The sequence below is a fragment of the Taurulus bubalis genome (genome assembly GCF_910589615.1).
Source record: "Taurulus bubalis genome assembly, chromosome: 13".
Lineage (NCBI taxonomy): Eukaryota > Metazoa > Chordata > Actinopteri > Perciformes > Cottidae > Taurulus > Taurulus bubalis.
In genome coordinates this window covers 10,329,882-10,346,276 of record NC_136601.1, presented here as the reverse complement: position 1 = coordinate 10,346,276, position 16,395 = coordinate 10,329,882, and the positions used below count along the sequence as shown (strand labels likewise).

At 40.5% G+C, this 16,395-nt stretch overlaps 1 protein-coding gene across 1 annotated transcript; it reads right to left on the bottom strand.

Annotated features, from left to right (window-relative positions):
- Window positions 1-2,689: 2,689 nt before the first annotated feature.
- On the bottom strand, window positions 2,690-15,133 carry cenpi (centromere protein I; the record flags this gene model as incomplete). Its single annotated transcript, XM_079228618.1, has 21 exons — window positions 2,690-3,071; window positions 4,346-4,485; window positions 4,645-4,686; window positions 5,662-5,880; window positions 6,491-6,539; window positions 6,971-7,095; window positions 7,966-8,101; window positions 9,050-9,159; window positions 9,552-9,616; window positions 9,827-9,944; window positions 10,052-10,146; window positions 10,414-10,534; window positions 11,780-11,923; window positions 12,173-12,298; window positions 12,401-12,490; window positions 12,726-12,772; window positions 12,914-12,962; window positions 13,387-13,494; window positions 13,805-13,923; window positions 14,270-14,407; window positions 14,962-15,133. The coding sequence occupies 21 exons, from the start codon at window positions 15,131-15,133 to the stop codon at window positions 2,690-2,692; spliced, it is 2,595 nt and encodes an 864-aa protein (XP_079084744.1).
- Between the last annotated feature and the right edge of the window lie 1,262 nt (window positions 15,134-16,395).

Below are 16,395 nucleotides of genomic sequence, written 5' to 3'. Positions count from 1 at the left end.
CAGTATAAACATGTATACATTCTATCCATGTATACACACACATACACATATATACATATACACACACACACACACACACACACACACACACACACACACACACACACACACACACACACACACACACACACACACGATGGTGTCTGGTGTTAGTGTGGGACAGGGGTTGGTAGTGGTGATGGGATAAACCAACCGGAACATTTACAATCGATTGAACAAAAATCATAACAACCATCTTGTGGGTGGTGGTTTGGTTGCTTGACCACACCCCTCTTTCAAATTCTGCCCTATTTTGATCTCAACTACACACCTGTAACATTTCAGGACTGCATCTTGCACGGTTGTCACACTACCGCAGAGACAAAGTCTGTCCACAGAGATAACAAAATAAAAAACACACCTGGCAAAGTAGTCAAAACCTCCTCTGTGGTAGTTCCTGCTCGGTGTCTCCAAGACCACATTTTGACATGACACACTCACACAGACTCACAAGGTGATACCAGCGTCGCTGTCACGGCATCCAGTTTGAGCTACATTCAAATGAACACGTTTGAAACCGGGCTGGTGTCAATGAAGAGGTAATCTTATTTTTCCATCTGATGACTGCGGGGGTTCACCAGACAAAAGGAGTTGAGAACCGCTGCTTTCTCATTAACTTATACAATTGAATCTATATTCTTCAACACACAGCTGGAGGGAGAGTGTTGAAAATGTATAACATAGAACATGACCAGGAGGCATGTAGATGGAGAGAGGCAGTGACAATAGAGAACATCCTCGTAATCCTTTTAGCGTCGTTCACAATTATAGCTCACTACTGTGTGAAGCCTTAAGAAACACTCTGCCAAATCTAGTTACAGAGAGCAACACGTTGGCCTAATATGCAAGCTGCTACGGCCATCACAACGTATGCCACTCATTACTAACCATTATAAAAACCTAGTCTGCAGGGAATTCTCTCTTTTTACTTACATTTGCATATGTTTTGCAGCAGTCTTTGAGATCAAAAGACTTGCAATTCAATCATCATGTCAAATTGGATCGCCCAAAGAAAAGTCTGATGTGCTCCTGTTCCGAAGAAAATGAGCTTTCAGAGAACAAACTGGAGGATTTCTGTCCACGAAAATGACTGGAAGCTATTTTAAATGAATGCAGATTGATAACACTGAAATGTCCTGCATAATGACACACATGAAAGTCCTTTCCAGAGGAATTCTCTGAGTCAGGATGCCACTTTGTGCACCCTTTCAGGAAAGGAACCGTTATTAAGCCATTTCTTCTTACCGAAATAAACCCTTTAAAGCTTCCAGAGGCCTTCAATTCCATCTTGAAATGAGCCATGAACACCAAGAGTTACCGAGCTTTACGATCACAGATGAAAGAATACAAAACCAATCTGGTGAGGAAAAATACTTTTTGATGCTAAAACCGAGATGATTGCATTCTTTTTTTTTATTAAGGGAATTTCTGCCCGTGTGTTTGAATGCTTATTGAAAATGAATATAAAAGTAAATATTTGGACACAACAGCACTGATACATGTACAACTCAAAAGATGACCTGATTAGTCACAGGTCAACTGGCTACAACAACCTGAGTGACATCCACATATTTTAAGTTTGAAATGAAAAGAGAGCAGAATTGCTTTGAATATTGGTCTGTATAACTAAACTGTCAAGCATATGACGCAAACAAACTTTGATTTAGTTGTTAGCATTTGTCAATCACATCAGGATTGAGAGTAGGGTCAGGCCATGTGTATTTTTTGTATTTCAAATATAACCTACTGCTGCTGTCACATCCACAGGCAGGATTACTCCTCCCTACAAATATTTCCCGAAATTACCCACGCTGTGCTGCGTCCTCCCGAGGCCTTCAAAAAAACTGTCTTGAGGCTTAAGACGCAAACCGTGTAATTGTAACAATAATTACTCGCGACATGCAGAGTTCAAATCCGGCTCAACACCTCAGTCTGCCATCACACGTCAGTCTCCACCCACACAAACGGATGAGGCAGAAAAGACCTAAAAATGCTCATTTTTCTGCAGGAAGCGAGAGTTGCGAGGAAACTCACAGAAAAAGCTCCAGCAGGCTCGTTCTTTTTTTTCTTCCTCCTCTGTGCTCCAGAAAACAAGCGCACACTTAAAATCAGTGTCGGTAAATGTACTTCCTCTCATCCGCAATTAGTGCATGGAGAAACTGTGCGTCTTGTCCGGCCAGTCTGTGAGCTGCGTGTTGTTCAGAATAAGGAACAGAAAGAAATAAGAGGAGCTCTTACTTGCTGCCAAAACGTCCAGTTGCGCACCTTTTGTCCTGGAGGTCCACCACCCAGAACAGACACAGGCTTTTAGTTATCCTGAAGCGCATCCGGCAAAACATCATCCATCACACGGATGTCGCCTTGTTGGGAAAAATATAAAAAAATAAATCCAGCTGCCAAACTGCGAGCAGGACGAAGCGCAGTGCCCTAACTGCAGCACAACAGCCAATCTGTACCTCTCCATGCACAGGAGTGACCCAAAGGCGCTTAAAGCAGCCCGACACAGTCACAGCATGAGCCCGTTTGCCCGGAATGTGAGGCGAACCGGCTTCTACCACAACACTATTTTTTTTTCTTGGGAAAACACCACACACAAAAAACGCAGGCTTGAACAATCTTACCTTTCTGTCCCCGAGGCAAGGATTTGGCTTCAGGTAGGACTGGCGCGGCTCGGTCTGGAATGAGCTACTCCTCCGTGAATGAAGCTGAAGAAAGTGAGAGCGGAGCGGCGCGGATCCGGACCGGCGGCGGGGTCCGCGTCTCTGACGCCGACATCAGCGGTGAGCTGCAGTCTTGGAGGCTTGAAGGTGGCTCCGCTCCTCACACCAGCGCGGCGACACACGCAGACGGTCTCCTCCGCTGGGTTTAAGTCTCCAGACACACAATGGCAGCGCCTCACAAAGCCGGAGCAGGGATGAAATGAAATACTAACCAGAAAACTTCCGTGGCTCTGGTGCGTTATGAGCTGCAGGAGGGAGGCTCTGAAGTCACAGCTCGGAGGAGGAGAGGGGGGGACGTCCACAAAAAATAATCTGCCAGGGTGAGGTTGAGTCAAGGTTGAGAGAGCACATCTTCTCTACAACTCTTCATCTTCCGACAGGGGCTTGACAACTTGGAAAATACAAATTATAAATATTAATCCTAAAAAAAACAACTAAACTAATTGTATTTACTTGCCCTCATCCCAGGTTTGCATTTAGTGTAGGATTGAATCAACTATTGGATGACAAGAAATTAATAATGTTGATAATTGTTGACCTGCTTAAATGAAGCTGGTTTCATCTTTTAACAGGTTTCATACAATTAAAGTTGAAATAAATAACGGACTGATGACAATAACAGTGAGTTGCAGCCCTTACATGGTGACATTGGATTATGGAATTTGTGGGTATCTGGAGAGGTTACTGATCTTCCCCTTTGTGTTACAAATTACAATGATATGAAGAAGGGTGAATATTTAAGCACAAAACAAGTATTTGACATGTTCGGGTCAATATGTTTTGCCACTGGCAGCTGATCACTGTTTGTACCTTGCGTGCAATGAATCCATTGTTTTCAGAAGACGATGCGCCAGTGGCTTTTTAACATCCAGATGGGTCCCTCAATTAAAACAAAATGTGGCTTTCCAGATGGCACAGCGACTGACTGAAGAATACACAAGAATACTTATCCATATAGCACAGTCTCAAATAGTTGACATCATTTGAAAGAGGCAAAATTCACATGAGAACCCCAGACGAAGACAGTGGCAAACCGTGACATAATGCAGAATAACGTTACACACAGATTGACGTTACTACAGATTGATTTTATTTGCTTCAAAAGTAAAACACTTATTCATCAAGAGTCACTTTTTGCAGGTGGCAAGCTGTACAAGAATATAACACGTTTACAATGTAGGAGCGGTTTTAATGTCAGTGTGTGGATGTAAAAACAAAGTTTCTTGCGAATAATATATTAAAATACTGAAAGTAAATTATAAAAAGTTTCCTTACTATCTTGTCAACTTTTATGTGGATCAGAAGTTCTTTCTGTGCTGTAATTTTGTGAACATTTTCTAACGAACCAATGATCTGCTATTTTAAACCAACTCCTGACGATGCTTCTGACAAATGGCCGCCAGGGGTGTTATGGTCTATAATCATTGAATAAACAGTAATAAAAGCACAAAAGCACAAGTACAAATACATAATAAACACAGATACATCTATGTACACAAGAGGAAATATGTACAAGTCTATTAAAAAGAAGGGGGGGGGGGGGGATGCAAGTGGTGGTCTTCCTCTCCACTAAGTTGAGCATCTACCTCTGCTTTGTGGACAGGCTGTCTCCCTGCCCACCGCCTGCCGTCAGCGGCCGGCTGATGTTGCTCTGAACAAACTGTTTAAGGCCGTCATAACCTTGACTGAATAAATACTCCAGGTACCAGCTCCACGGCTTGGAATGCTGAAACACAGACAGAAACATGCCCAATGACATTCAAGACATCAGACGGTTTCTATGATCAAAGCAATCACTCTAGATCTCTGAAATATGAGTGACGCACATCAAACTGCATGTGAAGATCATTAATAAATGCAAAAATAAAATGTAGAGCCCTCATACCTTTAAGGAATTGAGGTCCATGTCCTTTCTCTCCGGCCAACACTGAAAGAGAGAACATTATTATTCGCCGTCAGTCCGCTCTGCTAAATCTCATAAGATCGCTGCTGGATGTTGCAACTGGACCGAACAAAAAAAAGGCATGTGTATTATTAAACATGATGAAAACCAAGTCTCATGCTGTACTCATTAATAATAAAATGTCCTTCTGTATTAATGTATCTTCTATGAAGGATACATTAATACCACATCTGTCTCCTTGTCTTGCCTGTAAGTCCATTAACCAAACTGTACAGACTGTCTGCATGCGGATCCATCATGCGCCTCTTACGGTTGAACATAAGCAACAGCTACACAGAAAACACTGTAGCACAGACTGTACATAAGAGGTGGACTAAGCCATCGTGACGTCACCCATTGGTTTGTGGAATGTTGTTTGGAAGCCTCGAGTTAAGCAATTTGGCCGTCGCCATTTTGTTTTTTCATCCGTCACCACCTTGACTTGCTTTTGTAAAATCAAGTGACACAGTAGGGTGAAGCTAAGAAGCCAAACACTGAATAAGACATTTATAGCCAACCCAAAAGGTTACAATTAACTTTAATGAACTGAAAGGGTTTAAGCTGTTAGACAAAAACACAGCGTGAAATATGGTGTGGTAGCGAATAGTCAATCACAAGGATGCCACGCCCTAAAGCATACCCTGATTTATAGTCTATTTTACTAAATGAACATTAGGCTATATTAAAGAATACTTGAAACTAACATTTGAGATCATAAACTCATGTTTACAATGTTGACTGAGGTAATAAATCAAGTGATACGTTTTTTTCTCATAGACTGATTTTTTGGTAACTAGAGGAGACGATGGTTGTTACAAAGCATGCAAGCGTCTACATTAGCTTCACTTTACAGACCTAAAGGAAACTGCCTGGTACATATAATTGTGTGGTGTGCAGCAGGTAGGATCCAACTCAAAGATCTTGAGAAAATACAAAACATCCCAAAGGCTCCACACTTACCCTCTGGTGAAAGTCAAAAGCGTAGCTCATGAAGGCCGGGTGGTGGATGAGATCAAAGCTCGTCCAGTATTGTGGCACGTTGCTCTTGAGCAGCAGCTCCTCTCCCAGCTGTACACCCATGTCTGGTTGAAACATGTTGGAGTTCCACAGGCAGTTGACCATGACGACTGCGTAATGGTTGAACTCACGGAACGTCTGACGGCTGATGTGAAAGGCCTGCTGTAAAACAGGATCAAGAGGGAGCGACAAAATGAGAGGAAAGAAGCAAAAGAAAGAGGAAAAAACAAATCACTCTCCATATGTGAACAATGTCACATCTGATGTCTGTTGTGCCGATTTGCATGCCATTTACCAAGTCCATTTCCTTAATAAAAAGTGCCTCTGACATTTCCAGGGGAGCATGGTGGCTACCTGTTATGTCCTTGTAAATTCACAGCTCGCAGTGGCAGATGTATTAAAATCAACAACTTTTAAAGTCCTCATCTGAGAGGGTATTAAAAGGTTAGCAATTGTAGATAAATGCATGTGAATTCCTTAAGAGCTAGACAGAGAGGTGGAATATCTATAAAAGCTACCACAGTGAATTAAAATAAAACACTTCGGAAGTGCGCACCAGCTACATGCCTGAAATGTAAATGCAATCATAAGAAATGCATTCAAAATCCATGGGTTGAGAAAAAAAGTTATATTTGCTCTTCTAATCAAATCACTTCTCATAGAAAACTATTTGTTTTCCATTGTATGTCAAGTACTTGGTGCATTGGAACAAAATATGCTCTTTACAGGATTACTGTAAAGCAAATAACAGCAATTCTGTATTTATTCTTACCTCTGTGAGTCTTTCCTGACTCTTGGCTGATGTCAAGTTCACCTTGTACCTGAACAAAGAAGAAACAAGAAAGAACAGTGAACCACTTATGGCAAAACAGAATGTTTTCTATGGCCTGTCAAAAGATTTAATGCAATTACATTCCAATTTTCTTTTGCCATGACATTTTTACGCTCAGATTTGGCAGAATTACTTCAGAACCCTGGGGTGTAGTCAATTAGCCGACACTAAGGATTTGTGTTATGAAAGCTTGCCCTAGAGTTATGAATGATGCTTGAATTCCAGATAAAACGGAGAAGAGTGCTTAAGTGCATTGCCTCTTAGACTCTCATTTTCATAATTCATGCATTCAAATATACATATAATTTATCTATTTGATTCCTGTTCTGTTCCTTCATCAAATATGCATTGACATATGACCTACTACATTAAGGGTGCTACTGTATGCATCGGGGCAGAAGCATGAGCTCAAGTCCCCACCTGTACATGATGTAGGCTAGTCGGTCCACGCTAACAGGGTCAGCGGCAAACAGGGCTGGATAAAACACTCCAGGTGGGGGCATCACCACAAGAGGGAGCCCATACTTCAGAAACGTGTCGCACACCTGGGGGAGGAGAGAAATATGAAATAAAACACCCACAGATAGTTAACAATGAAAAGGTAGACAATCAAAAATTCAGAACAAGCTTTTATCGGGACTCTGCTTCGTTAGAAGCTGGTACACACCGATGTTGAGGCCGTTCTTGGCGGCCAATCTTCGTATTTATTGTAACACGTTTCGATCAATTCATCTCATTGAATGCTTTTAAAAACTTCCTCTCTGAATTGAAGGCAAGCCAAACCTCCTTCCAGTGTTTATTTGGTTGGGAGGTAAGGATATTTTCTTTCTTGGATTTGATTTATTTATTGTATGGATTAATTCTCAAGAATGTCTAAACTACCTCTTTATACATTCCTTTTCATATTCATTGCCGTTTATTTCATGAATCTTACAACATCCTTCTGATCTGATCGTTTTTTTGTGAATTGTTCTATCCATATTTTAATCTAACGTATTTCAACTGTCTTGTATGTATTGTAACATTTATTTATTACATTCTACAGATATGTTCACAAGTTTCATTTAAAGAAATAAAAACAATCTACTTTAAATTATATTTTGTTCAGTTTCAAGTTTTCCACATCACACAGTTACATGTCGGACCATGAATGGCTTCCAAACTAGTTACAATGTCACAAATGCATGCCATCATGTTCACATAATAAACTCCTTGAACGATGAATGTAAAACCAGGCGTAAAGAGTCAAACTCAGCACATACATTATTCTGCACAGTGAAGTAGCAATAGGCAAAACCAATTTGTAAATGGAGAGGATCTGTAAATAGCACCAGTACAGCCCAGGCTCAGATTGCATCATGCCTAAAACAAGCCACAAGAGTAGATTTAATCATTAGTATTATTAGCTTATTTACTGTCTCGTAGAAGTCCAGGATGAAGCTGAGGAGGAGAGAGTGGCAACCTTCAAACTGAAGGCTCAGAGAGGCCAGCTGACCCACAAAGTCAACCAGTTCCATCACCGAATCCTTGAACCCCGACAGAGTCATGTTTCTGGGACAGAGGAAAGAGCAGTGAATCAGACACACAGAATGATGTTGAGTGAAAGTTGCAACACCAAGCAGCATATTTTTCTATTTGACTGGAGCAGTGCCTCAAAGTCTCTGATAGGACACAAGAAATGCGCCCAAATCAGCCACATGACATTTCATTATAATACAAAAAGGACAAACTGAATCAAGAGTGATGTTGAGAAAGTGTACTCAAATACACAATCAATGATCTAATCTCAGAGTTGTACTTGGGCTAAATACCAGAGGTGAGTTTGAAAGTGGCAGAGAATAAGAAAATGGATCCCTACACTTATTGGATCATTTGTTGTGGTATTAGACATGGGAGGACTCGATATTAATGAAGCCCAGGTATTTAAACATAACTGACACTTACTACACCCCTTAAATTTGGAAGCTGGAAAATCATTTGCCTGGAGATTAGATGTTTTTGTCTGCAAACGTATTTCAATTAAAGGATTTGATGAATAAATGGGCTCAAAACCAAACGGAAAACATGTCAATACACACTTCTGCCTATGTTGCTTTGGTTAGTGGGTGATAGATGGCTTGAATTCAAGCTAAAGATTTCTGTAAAGACCGGTCTATGGATTTGGTCATGATTTTATCAGAGTAAGTTTTGTTTTAAAATGTCAAATTTAGAAGATAACACAAATTAATAGCCTCGCATTTAGAACAAAAATGGGTCAATTAGCTGGGACACCAACAACAGGGAGGGATTTCTTTTCATTACACAAACCCACAGTAAATAACTAAGGTAACACCTGAACACTTTTATTACATCTGTGAGAACTGATTAGGTGCGAGTTCTTGGCTTGAAAGCAAAAGCTCAATGAGCTATAACCGGTATGCTCTCAAGTAAATTCCCAAAGTGTTTCAGGTTTTATGCTCAGGGCATAAACAAGTAGCAGAAAGTAGATGCGAGACTCACATGGAGGTGTGGCTGTTGAGGCTGATGTCCAAGTCGTCCTCCAGGGCATACACTGAGTGCCAGGTCAGCCACTTCAATAGCATATTGTTTAGACACTCCATCAGACCACACTGCAGACACACGAAGAATGATGAACACAACGCATTAGGGATGAGTACTGAAACACGGTATTAAATGAACATTGGGCGCCAGTGCTAAATTATTAAAGACCCCAGTATTGATAAGCTTAGATGTTACTGGTTCTGCTCTTGGTACTAGAGAAATTAACAACATAGATATCCTATTTAAAAGGAGAGTCCCTGCTTTTAGTGACAACGAACAAGGTAACAAAACTTGTTGCCACAAGTGCATTTACATGTCCATCATCGCAATATTAGTCTACCATTGTGATTAATTAAAAACATTGTTTTACAATTCGTTACCAAATTATAGCAGAAGGTTTTGTAATTCAAGTACCATAGCAAGATGTCATTTTACTTGTGCCTCAAGGAGGTAAACTCACCTTGAAAAACAGGGAGGATGTGAAAAAGAGCTGCATGAGGGGCTCAAACAGAAGACGTTGGATTTCTGAAGAGGGGGAGACAGAAGGTTCCAGCTTTACCAACTATATAGTTCAATTAAATTCCTTGGATATAACACAATAAGGTTGGCCTTGTTAATATGGGAACGTGTAGTCAAGTGGAGAGCACGGCTGGGTTGTATCTGTGTATTTGACAAAGATAGATATAAAGATAGAGCACTAAACCCAGTGACAGAAACAACCCATGAAAAACTCACGGGAGCTGGGGACAACAGGGATGTTGCTCAGCAGGCCGAGGATTTGTGGGCGGAGGAGGGAACCGTCCCAAACACTGAGAAATTTGTAGAGGAAAGCCTCTAAGCAGGAAAACCCCTCCTGGTGGATAAAAGTGACAAATTAAAAACCTTAATGAATACAGGGGATAGTGAACGGCAGGCGCAAGGTACAGTGGTGGCTATCAGGGTCTAAAATGTGAGGCTCACCTGGAGAAAGTGCTGTGTGGACAGCAACGTGTTCAAAAACTGCAAAGCTTCTTCTGAATTCTGGGAGGCTCCTCCATCCCCACAGAACAAGAATTCTTAAAAATAGCACAAAGGGGTATTTAGTGAGGGATAAAGTCAAGGTAATAAAAAAGAAAACAGCAGAGGAATCCAGATTCGCAGCATCTTCACACAGTGACTTCCTCTCCAGTCTCTTAAAACCCCTCTCTGAAAAAATCCTTTTGATATGCCAACTAGCTAATGTATTTGGGTTCAACTTAAGGTTGTCTTTACTTTTGATGACACTTCTTGACAGAAGATGTCACAACAGTTGTGGTAGTGCCAACCCCCGTCGCACCCCTTACCTTCGTGGAGCGCGTGGCCTAGCCAGAAGTTGAGGCGTAGGAGGGCAGACTCATCCTGTACACAGTCCAGGTACTGCAGTGCCAGACTGGAGCCCAGCAGTGAGCCCATCTGAGCGGGCAGCTGGTGGAGGTAAAATGAAGAAATAGGACACACATACAATAAAGCATGATTGAGAGGATGAAATAATCAAACAACTATAAATAAAAAAGTACAGAGAAGAGATGGAAAACAAAAATCATGTTTTGAACCTTCACATTTATTTCAAATGAACCTGTTTACCTGCTATAGAATAAGAATAAACTGATGCTCATGTCCTTGTTTTCATTGAGTGGGCCACCAATCCGCTACTGAGATAATTCTTCAGTATCCAGTAATCCCTATAATACCAGCACTGGGACATTTCTGTCATCACACTGGATAGTTGATACAGTCCCGTATTGTGTATTAACAGCTGCCTCCCAATATGGGGACTTTATCAATATAATAAATTAATTAATAAGAATAAAGGAGAAGAGAAACTGTGAATGGAAACAGATCAATCCAATAATGATGTAGCAACTGTATCATTAAACTGAAAAAGCACCATTCTGCTTTTGATAACAGGAGTGCAGAAAATGAGGGAAATAATCAATGAGCCTTTGTCAATGCCTTTGCTGAATAGTTTTATGAGTGAGATGGACTGCAATCATCTGTCTTGCCTAAGATACGGCAAAAGGAGATCTTTCTTGGCAATAAACACAGTTGATGCTATCGCTGTCCAATTGCCTCGCATTGGTTTTGCAGGCGGTGAAAGAGGAGAATTTATGTAGCATGACAAATAAAGGTCTGTGAGCCATTCAAAATGGCTTGTATTAGTTTATCAAGTCACTGAATCTGCAGGGCAAATAGATACTTATGGAGAGGCTTCTTTGACCATTTGCTATGAAACTTTGTTCAATACATTGCTCAGGTTCAGCTTATCTAAGTCTATTGCTTTAATTACTCATATAAGACAGATAAACCACCATTTCTGTGAAAAGATGGATATACAACTATAATGTACAGACAAAATTATAACAGTGACACAGCACCTCCCTGTGGCTGTGAGGATGCATCACATTGAAATTTGGCAGTGGTTACAAACCCTAACGACATGGAGAAACTGACATTTTATTCTAATGCATAAATGGTTGAACTACAGGGGTTATGGCTTGATTTATATTCAATCTGTTCCCAGTCCAGGTGTGTTCGGACTAACAGGTAAACTGTGGAAGCTGAGGTACATGGGAGCAGAGGGAGTGAAAGACTGAGAAGAAGAAAGACAGTAAAGGGGCAGAGGCGGCACCCCACAGATACAGAACTCAGATTTGTCAGAACAGGAATTACCTCAATACGGTGCATATTTTCCAAGATCTGAGCAAAGGAGTGGAGCTGCACCAGGGGGACCACCTTTCTGCTGGAGGACAGCTCAGTCTGAGCCTCTTTACCAACCACAGAACTCAACACTGGCAATTCCAGGTGGCAGTGTTTCTGAGAGAGAACGCAAAGTAAAACGAGAACATGATTAGAAAGCCTGAGCTAGCTTTTATTGTTTTCATTTCCTGAAATTAGTAAATGGCTAAAATCCAGTTAAAAAGGTTGATTAGAAAAAAATATAATTTATAAATCTGGTACTTGACGTTATTGTCTGACCATGTCACTGCAATCAGACTTCAATAAGCAGGAGTGATTACAAACGTGGTAAGCAGTGTATCCAACAACGTAAATACACGTCCATACCCTTTTCCTGGGGTTAGGGTTAATTGCGGAGGCCAGGCTGATGCTGGCGGCAATCTGTGAACCCTTCCTCTTCTGGACAGCAATCAGCGCTGATTTCCAGGGCATGTTGTGATTTCTAAACCCACTCTGTAAGAAAACACACAACCCCATTGGTGCTATAGAGGTGAAGGACATTGCATACTATAACAACAGCAGGATGAGCATCAACTGCACAGACCATGTACAAACCTTAATTCGTGAAGAGATGGAGAGCGTCACCAGTTCAGGACAAAACACTTTGTAAAGTGACAGTAGGCTCAAGAGGAACGGTTGTCTTCCCTGAGGAAACAATACCAACAATATGAGAGCTTTGGGATGGATGTTTCCTAATAACGCAGTGTACATCATAATAACAATGATATGAAAAGGGTAACTGTTTATGGGAATAATGCACAGAGTGTAGAATAAACCCATTCTGTGCTTATCATTGAATAGATTGTCCTACTGAATAAGGCAATATTGTAGTAGCTTTGATAAATGGCTCTATAGGGTGTCGTATCAGCAGAAGGTTTACCAGTCTAGACTGTAGCTCCAGTAGCTTCCGGACTCTGAAGACCCGCACTACAACAAGAAAAGAAATGAAGCAGTCATGAATGCTTACAGAATGGATATGAATACTGAAAAGAAGAAATGATAGTAAAGTAAAGTAAAATAGATAAATAGCATTACAATCACTTTTTGTTGTGAAATTGTTTGACTTACCACTTTCCTTTCTGGTCAAAAGGTACAGCAGATGGCAGATATAAGGACACTGAAATAAAGTGACAATGAAATTATATCTTTACGTCTCAGCAGTTGTTCAGGGGATCCCATATCACATTATAGTGCTGCAGTCATTTCATTGCAAGAGAGCGTAATTCTCTTTTGTAATTAATGTGTTATATGCCCAAAACCAGATACGCATATTATCTGTCCAGTCAGGGAGAAATGAACCTTCATTTATCACTCCAAGTCTGTGTGTCGAACAAGGCACCGCATCCATAAACAGTGAGGCATTTGTCATTTCAAATCTGTTTTTAAAATAGCACTGGCAAACAATATACACATGCCATTTAAATTATAAATAAGCAGAGTGAACCCTTCATTTGTGCTCACAGACATGTGTAAATTACTAATTCACACATTTGATGCCATCTTACAACAACAATGCAAAGATCATCAGCCCAAAGCCATACCAGATTTTCCTCTGTGACATAACTGAAGATGAAGCCATAGACGGCCCGAAGTTGGTCCTTTGCATCAATCATGTCAAATATGGTCAAAACCCACTTTATGAAGAGAATCTGAAAATTGTACACGCAAATAAACACGCAAATGGATCAACTATTGTGCAATCTCAAAGATGACATATACAGAATCAAAACTAAAATATTTTAAATTCAAACTATATTTTCAAAAACTGAGCAGCACTCATCAAAAAAAATGATTGACTTAATTATTATAATATAAAAAATAGCATGGAGAGCAATATTTTTATAATCATATAATTTTGTTAAATGGTAAATAACGCTAACATAGAAATTAGAATAATACAATTATTATTTGAGGGTGATCGTACGTCTATTCCGACATACAAATCAAATTTGCACTTACTCGTGTGCCGATGGGTATTTTTCCAATCCCCAGCCAAACCACCGCTCGAACGACAGCCTCCTGTGGCACCACCGTGGCAGGAATCAGACACTTCAGCACCCGGGCACAGAGAGTCGTCCCTACACAGAAACAAAATCAGTTAAAAGCAAACGTTAAAATTGACTTAAAAAAATATATATATATATTCATACACACGTTCTACTACACAGGTGTTCCAAAAGGTTTTGGAAGAATGAAAGACAAATTTGTGTTTAAATTGTGGGGGAAATATGTGCTCACAGGAGCTTTAAATTGACTGAGGTGTGAATAAGAGGGTGAAAAGTCCCTACACAGATACACACACACAGTTGTACACAAAGTGTACAACTTGCTTGTGTGATGGGAAAGATTCCAGCCTTTTATGACCCTCTACATCCATCTTGGATGGTATTATACCCTGTTCACCATGCTAAATGAGAGTCTTACCCATACGGAGGCTCATGGCAAACTCCAGCATATTAGAGATGGCCTCTGGGGAAAGTCCTTTACTGTAGGCCACCATCTCCACCCGCACCATGTTCCTCTCGGCCTCATCGTTCCCAGTCACTGGAGTACCTGCTTCAACTACAGGAGGGAGGGAAAATATCACATCATGTGCAAGTGTTTAAAATGTCAAAATACTCAGATAGTTCGACATACTAACGTGAGGGGAAACAATATCAACTCAGTCAAAACAGACTGGCCAAATGTTTTCAGTTGATGTGTTTAGTAATGTACTTACAGATGTCTACACTACTGAGCACTGTTGTCTGTTGTCACAGTATCAACACTTGTTTTAAAGTGTAGAGAAATTAAAGCCATCAAAACACGGTAACTGATCACAGAAATAGCTTGCAAGATAGCTGGAAATCCTATTCAGGTCATACAACAGCTGACGTCACAAGGGCTGCTCCTCCGATATGCAGCGTTTAATAATGGTGTTTCGGATTGTCTCATAGTTGAGAGCTCATAACTAGCGTTAAGTACGGTTAAGTTAGCAAAATTAGCTGCCACTAAAACTACGGTAACATCCGGTTGGGTTTAACGTTATCCTGGCCGTGTTTTGCGTCCTTTCACGTCCCATTAGGAACCGCTGAGTGACGCAACCATCGACCGTTGTGTGTGAGTCGCAACGTTACCGTCGGAGAAGTACTTCAGGGCCAGAACAAACGGGTCCTCCGCCTCGCTCTTCTTCCTCTCATTTTCCGCGACTCTAAGGCTTCTGTTATTACTCCGGCTGGACACAGACTGGTCGCTTGGAGACGACAGGTCTAAACTCGACGGCCCCGACAGGCTAAGCGTTGCTGCCATTTCTACATTGCTAAAAAAGTGTAAATACTGTGCTCCGCTCCGTCTTCAGCCATTCAAACAAAACTCAAATCCTCCGCGCGACCGTTTGGTCTGCGCGTGCGCAGTATAGTCTTTCCATATGGGGGCTTCACGGAAGTTGTAGTCCGTATCTGCCTTCAACCGCCAAAGAGTAGGACTACAATAGTGATGGCGCTGTTCATCTCTCTTTTTATAAATCCATGATCTCATCTAATCTAGGGACATCAATCAGAGGAGGCTGCATCGAACAACATCGAAAACTGGTCACTATTCCAGAAAATAAATAATAAAAATAATAATTGGGTCACTCTGAAATGTGGTTCAGAATTTCTAATGTAATTTTACAATTCTGTGAACATCAGAAATTAAATTCTAGTCACCTTCAACTAAAGAGTATTTCTATTTTCGACTAGTCATCTTTTTATTTTCTATATAATAATTATAATAATAATCGCTTTGGTCTATAAAACGTCAGAAGATTGTGTCCATCTCGATTGCCTATGTTACCCATTCATCTGTCTGACCAACAGTCCGAAACCCCAACCTATTTATTTTACTAGCATAGAACAGAAGACAAAGAAAAACACCAATTAGCATTCAGGAACACGAACCTTTAAAAAGGGCATTAACTGACTGACTGATTAGTCAATTGATTAATCAACTAATGGATTTCTCAAAAACATGCCAAATAAAACCAAAACTACATGAACTAGAAACACTTCCAAATGGTCAGAAAATGACAGACGTGAACAAGCGGTGCAGTCTCTGAAAAAAATGGAGTCATTGCTGCATTTTAAAAAATGAGTTTAAGTTCTTGGATTGTTAAGCAGGAGTTCACCAACCGCATCAACCTATAACACATGGAATAAAATAAATAAATCCCTTACAGATCACAGTGACAAGCAATGCTTATCTTGGCCGATAAAACTTTGTATGTAGTTTATGTGCTGATGTGATGGAATTAGCTCGACAGGGACTGCTTGAAATTATAAGATTAAAACACAGAAATTCCACAAGAGCACCGCTTGTTGCAAGAGAGTGAATGAAACATACTTAAGTCAGTTTCACCTCCAATTCTTTATTTTAAGTATATCCTTTACAGAAATATTGTGAATCTTAAAACTTACTGGCAGGCTTTTGATTGCGAGATATCGTCCCCTAAGCAAATGTAATAGTAATACCTTTTTATATCTTTAGAGAGAAGTAAAACCAAACTGATCAGCAGAATCTTCAAGAGACAGTGA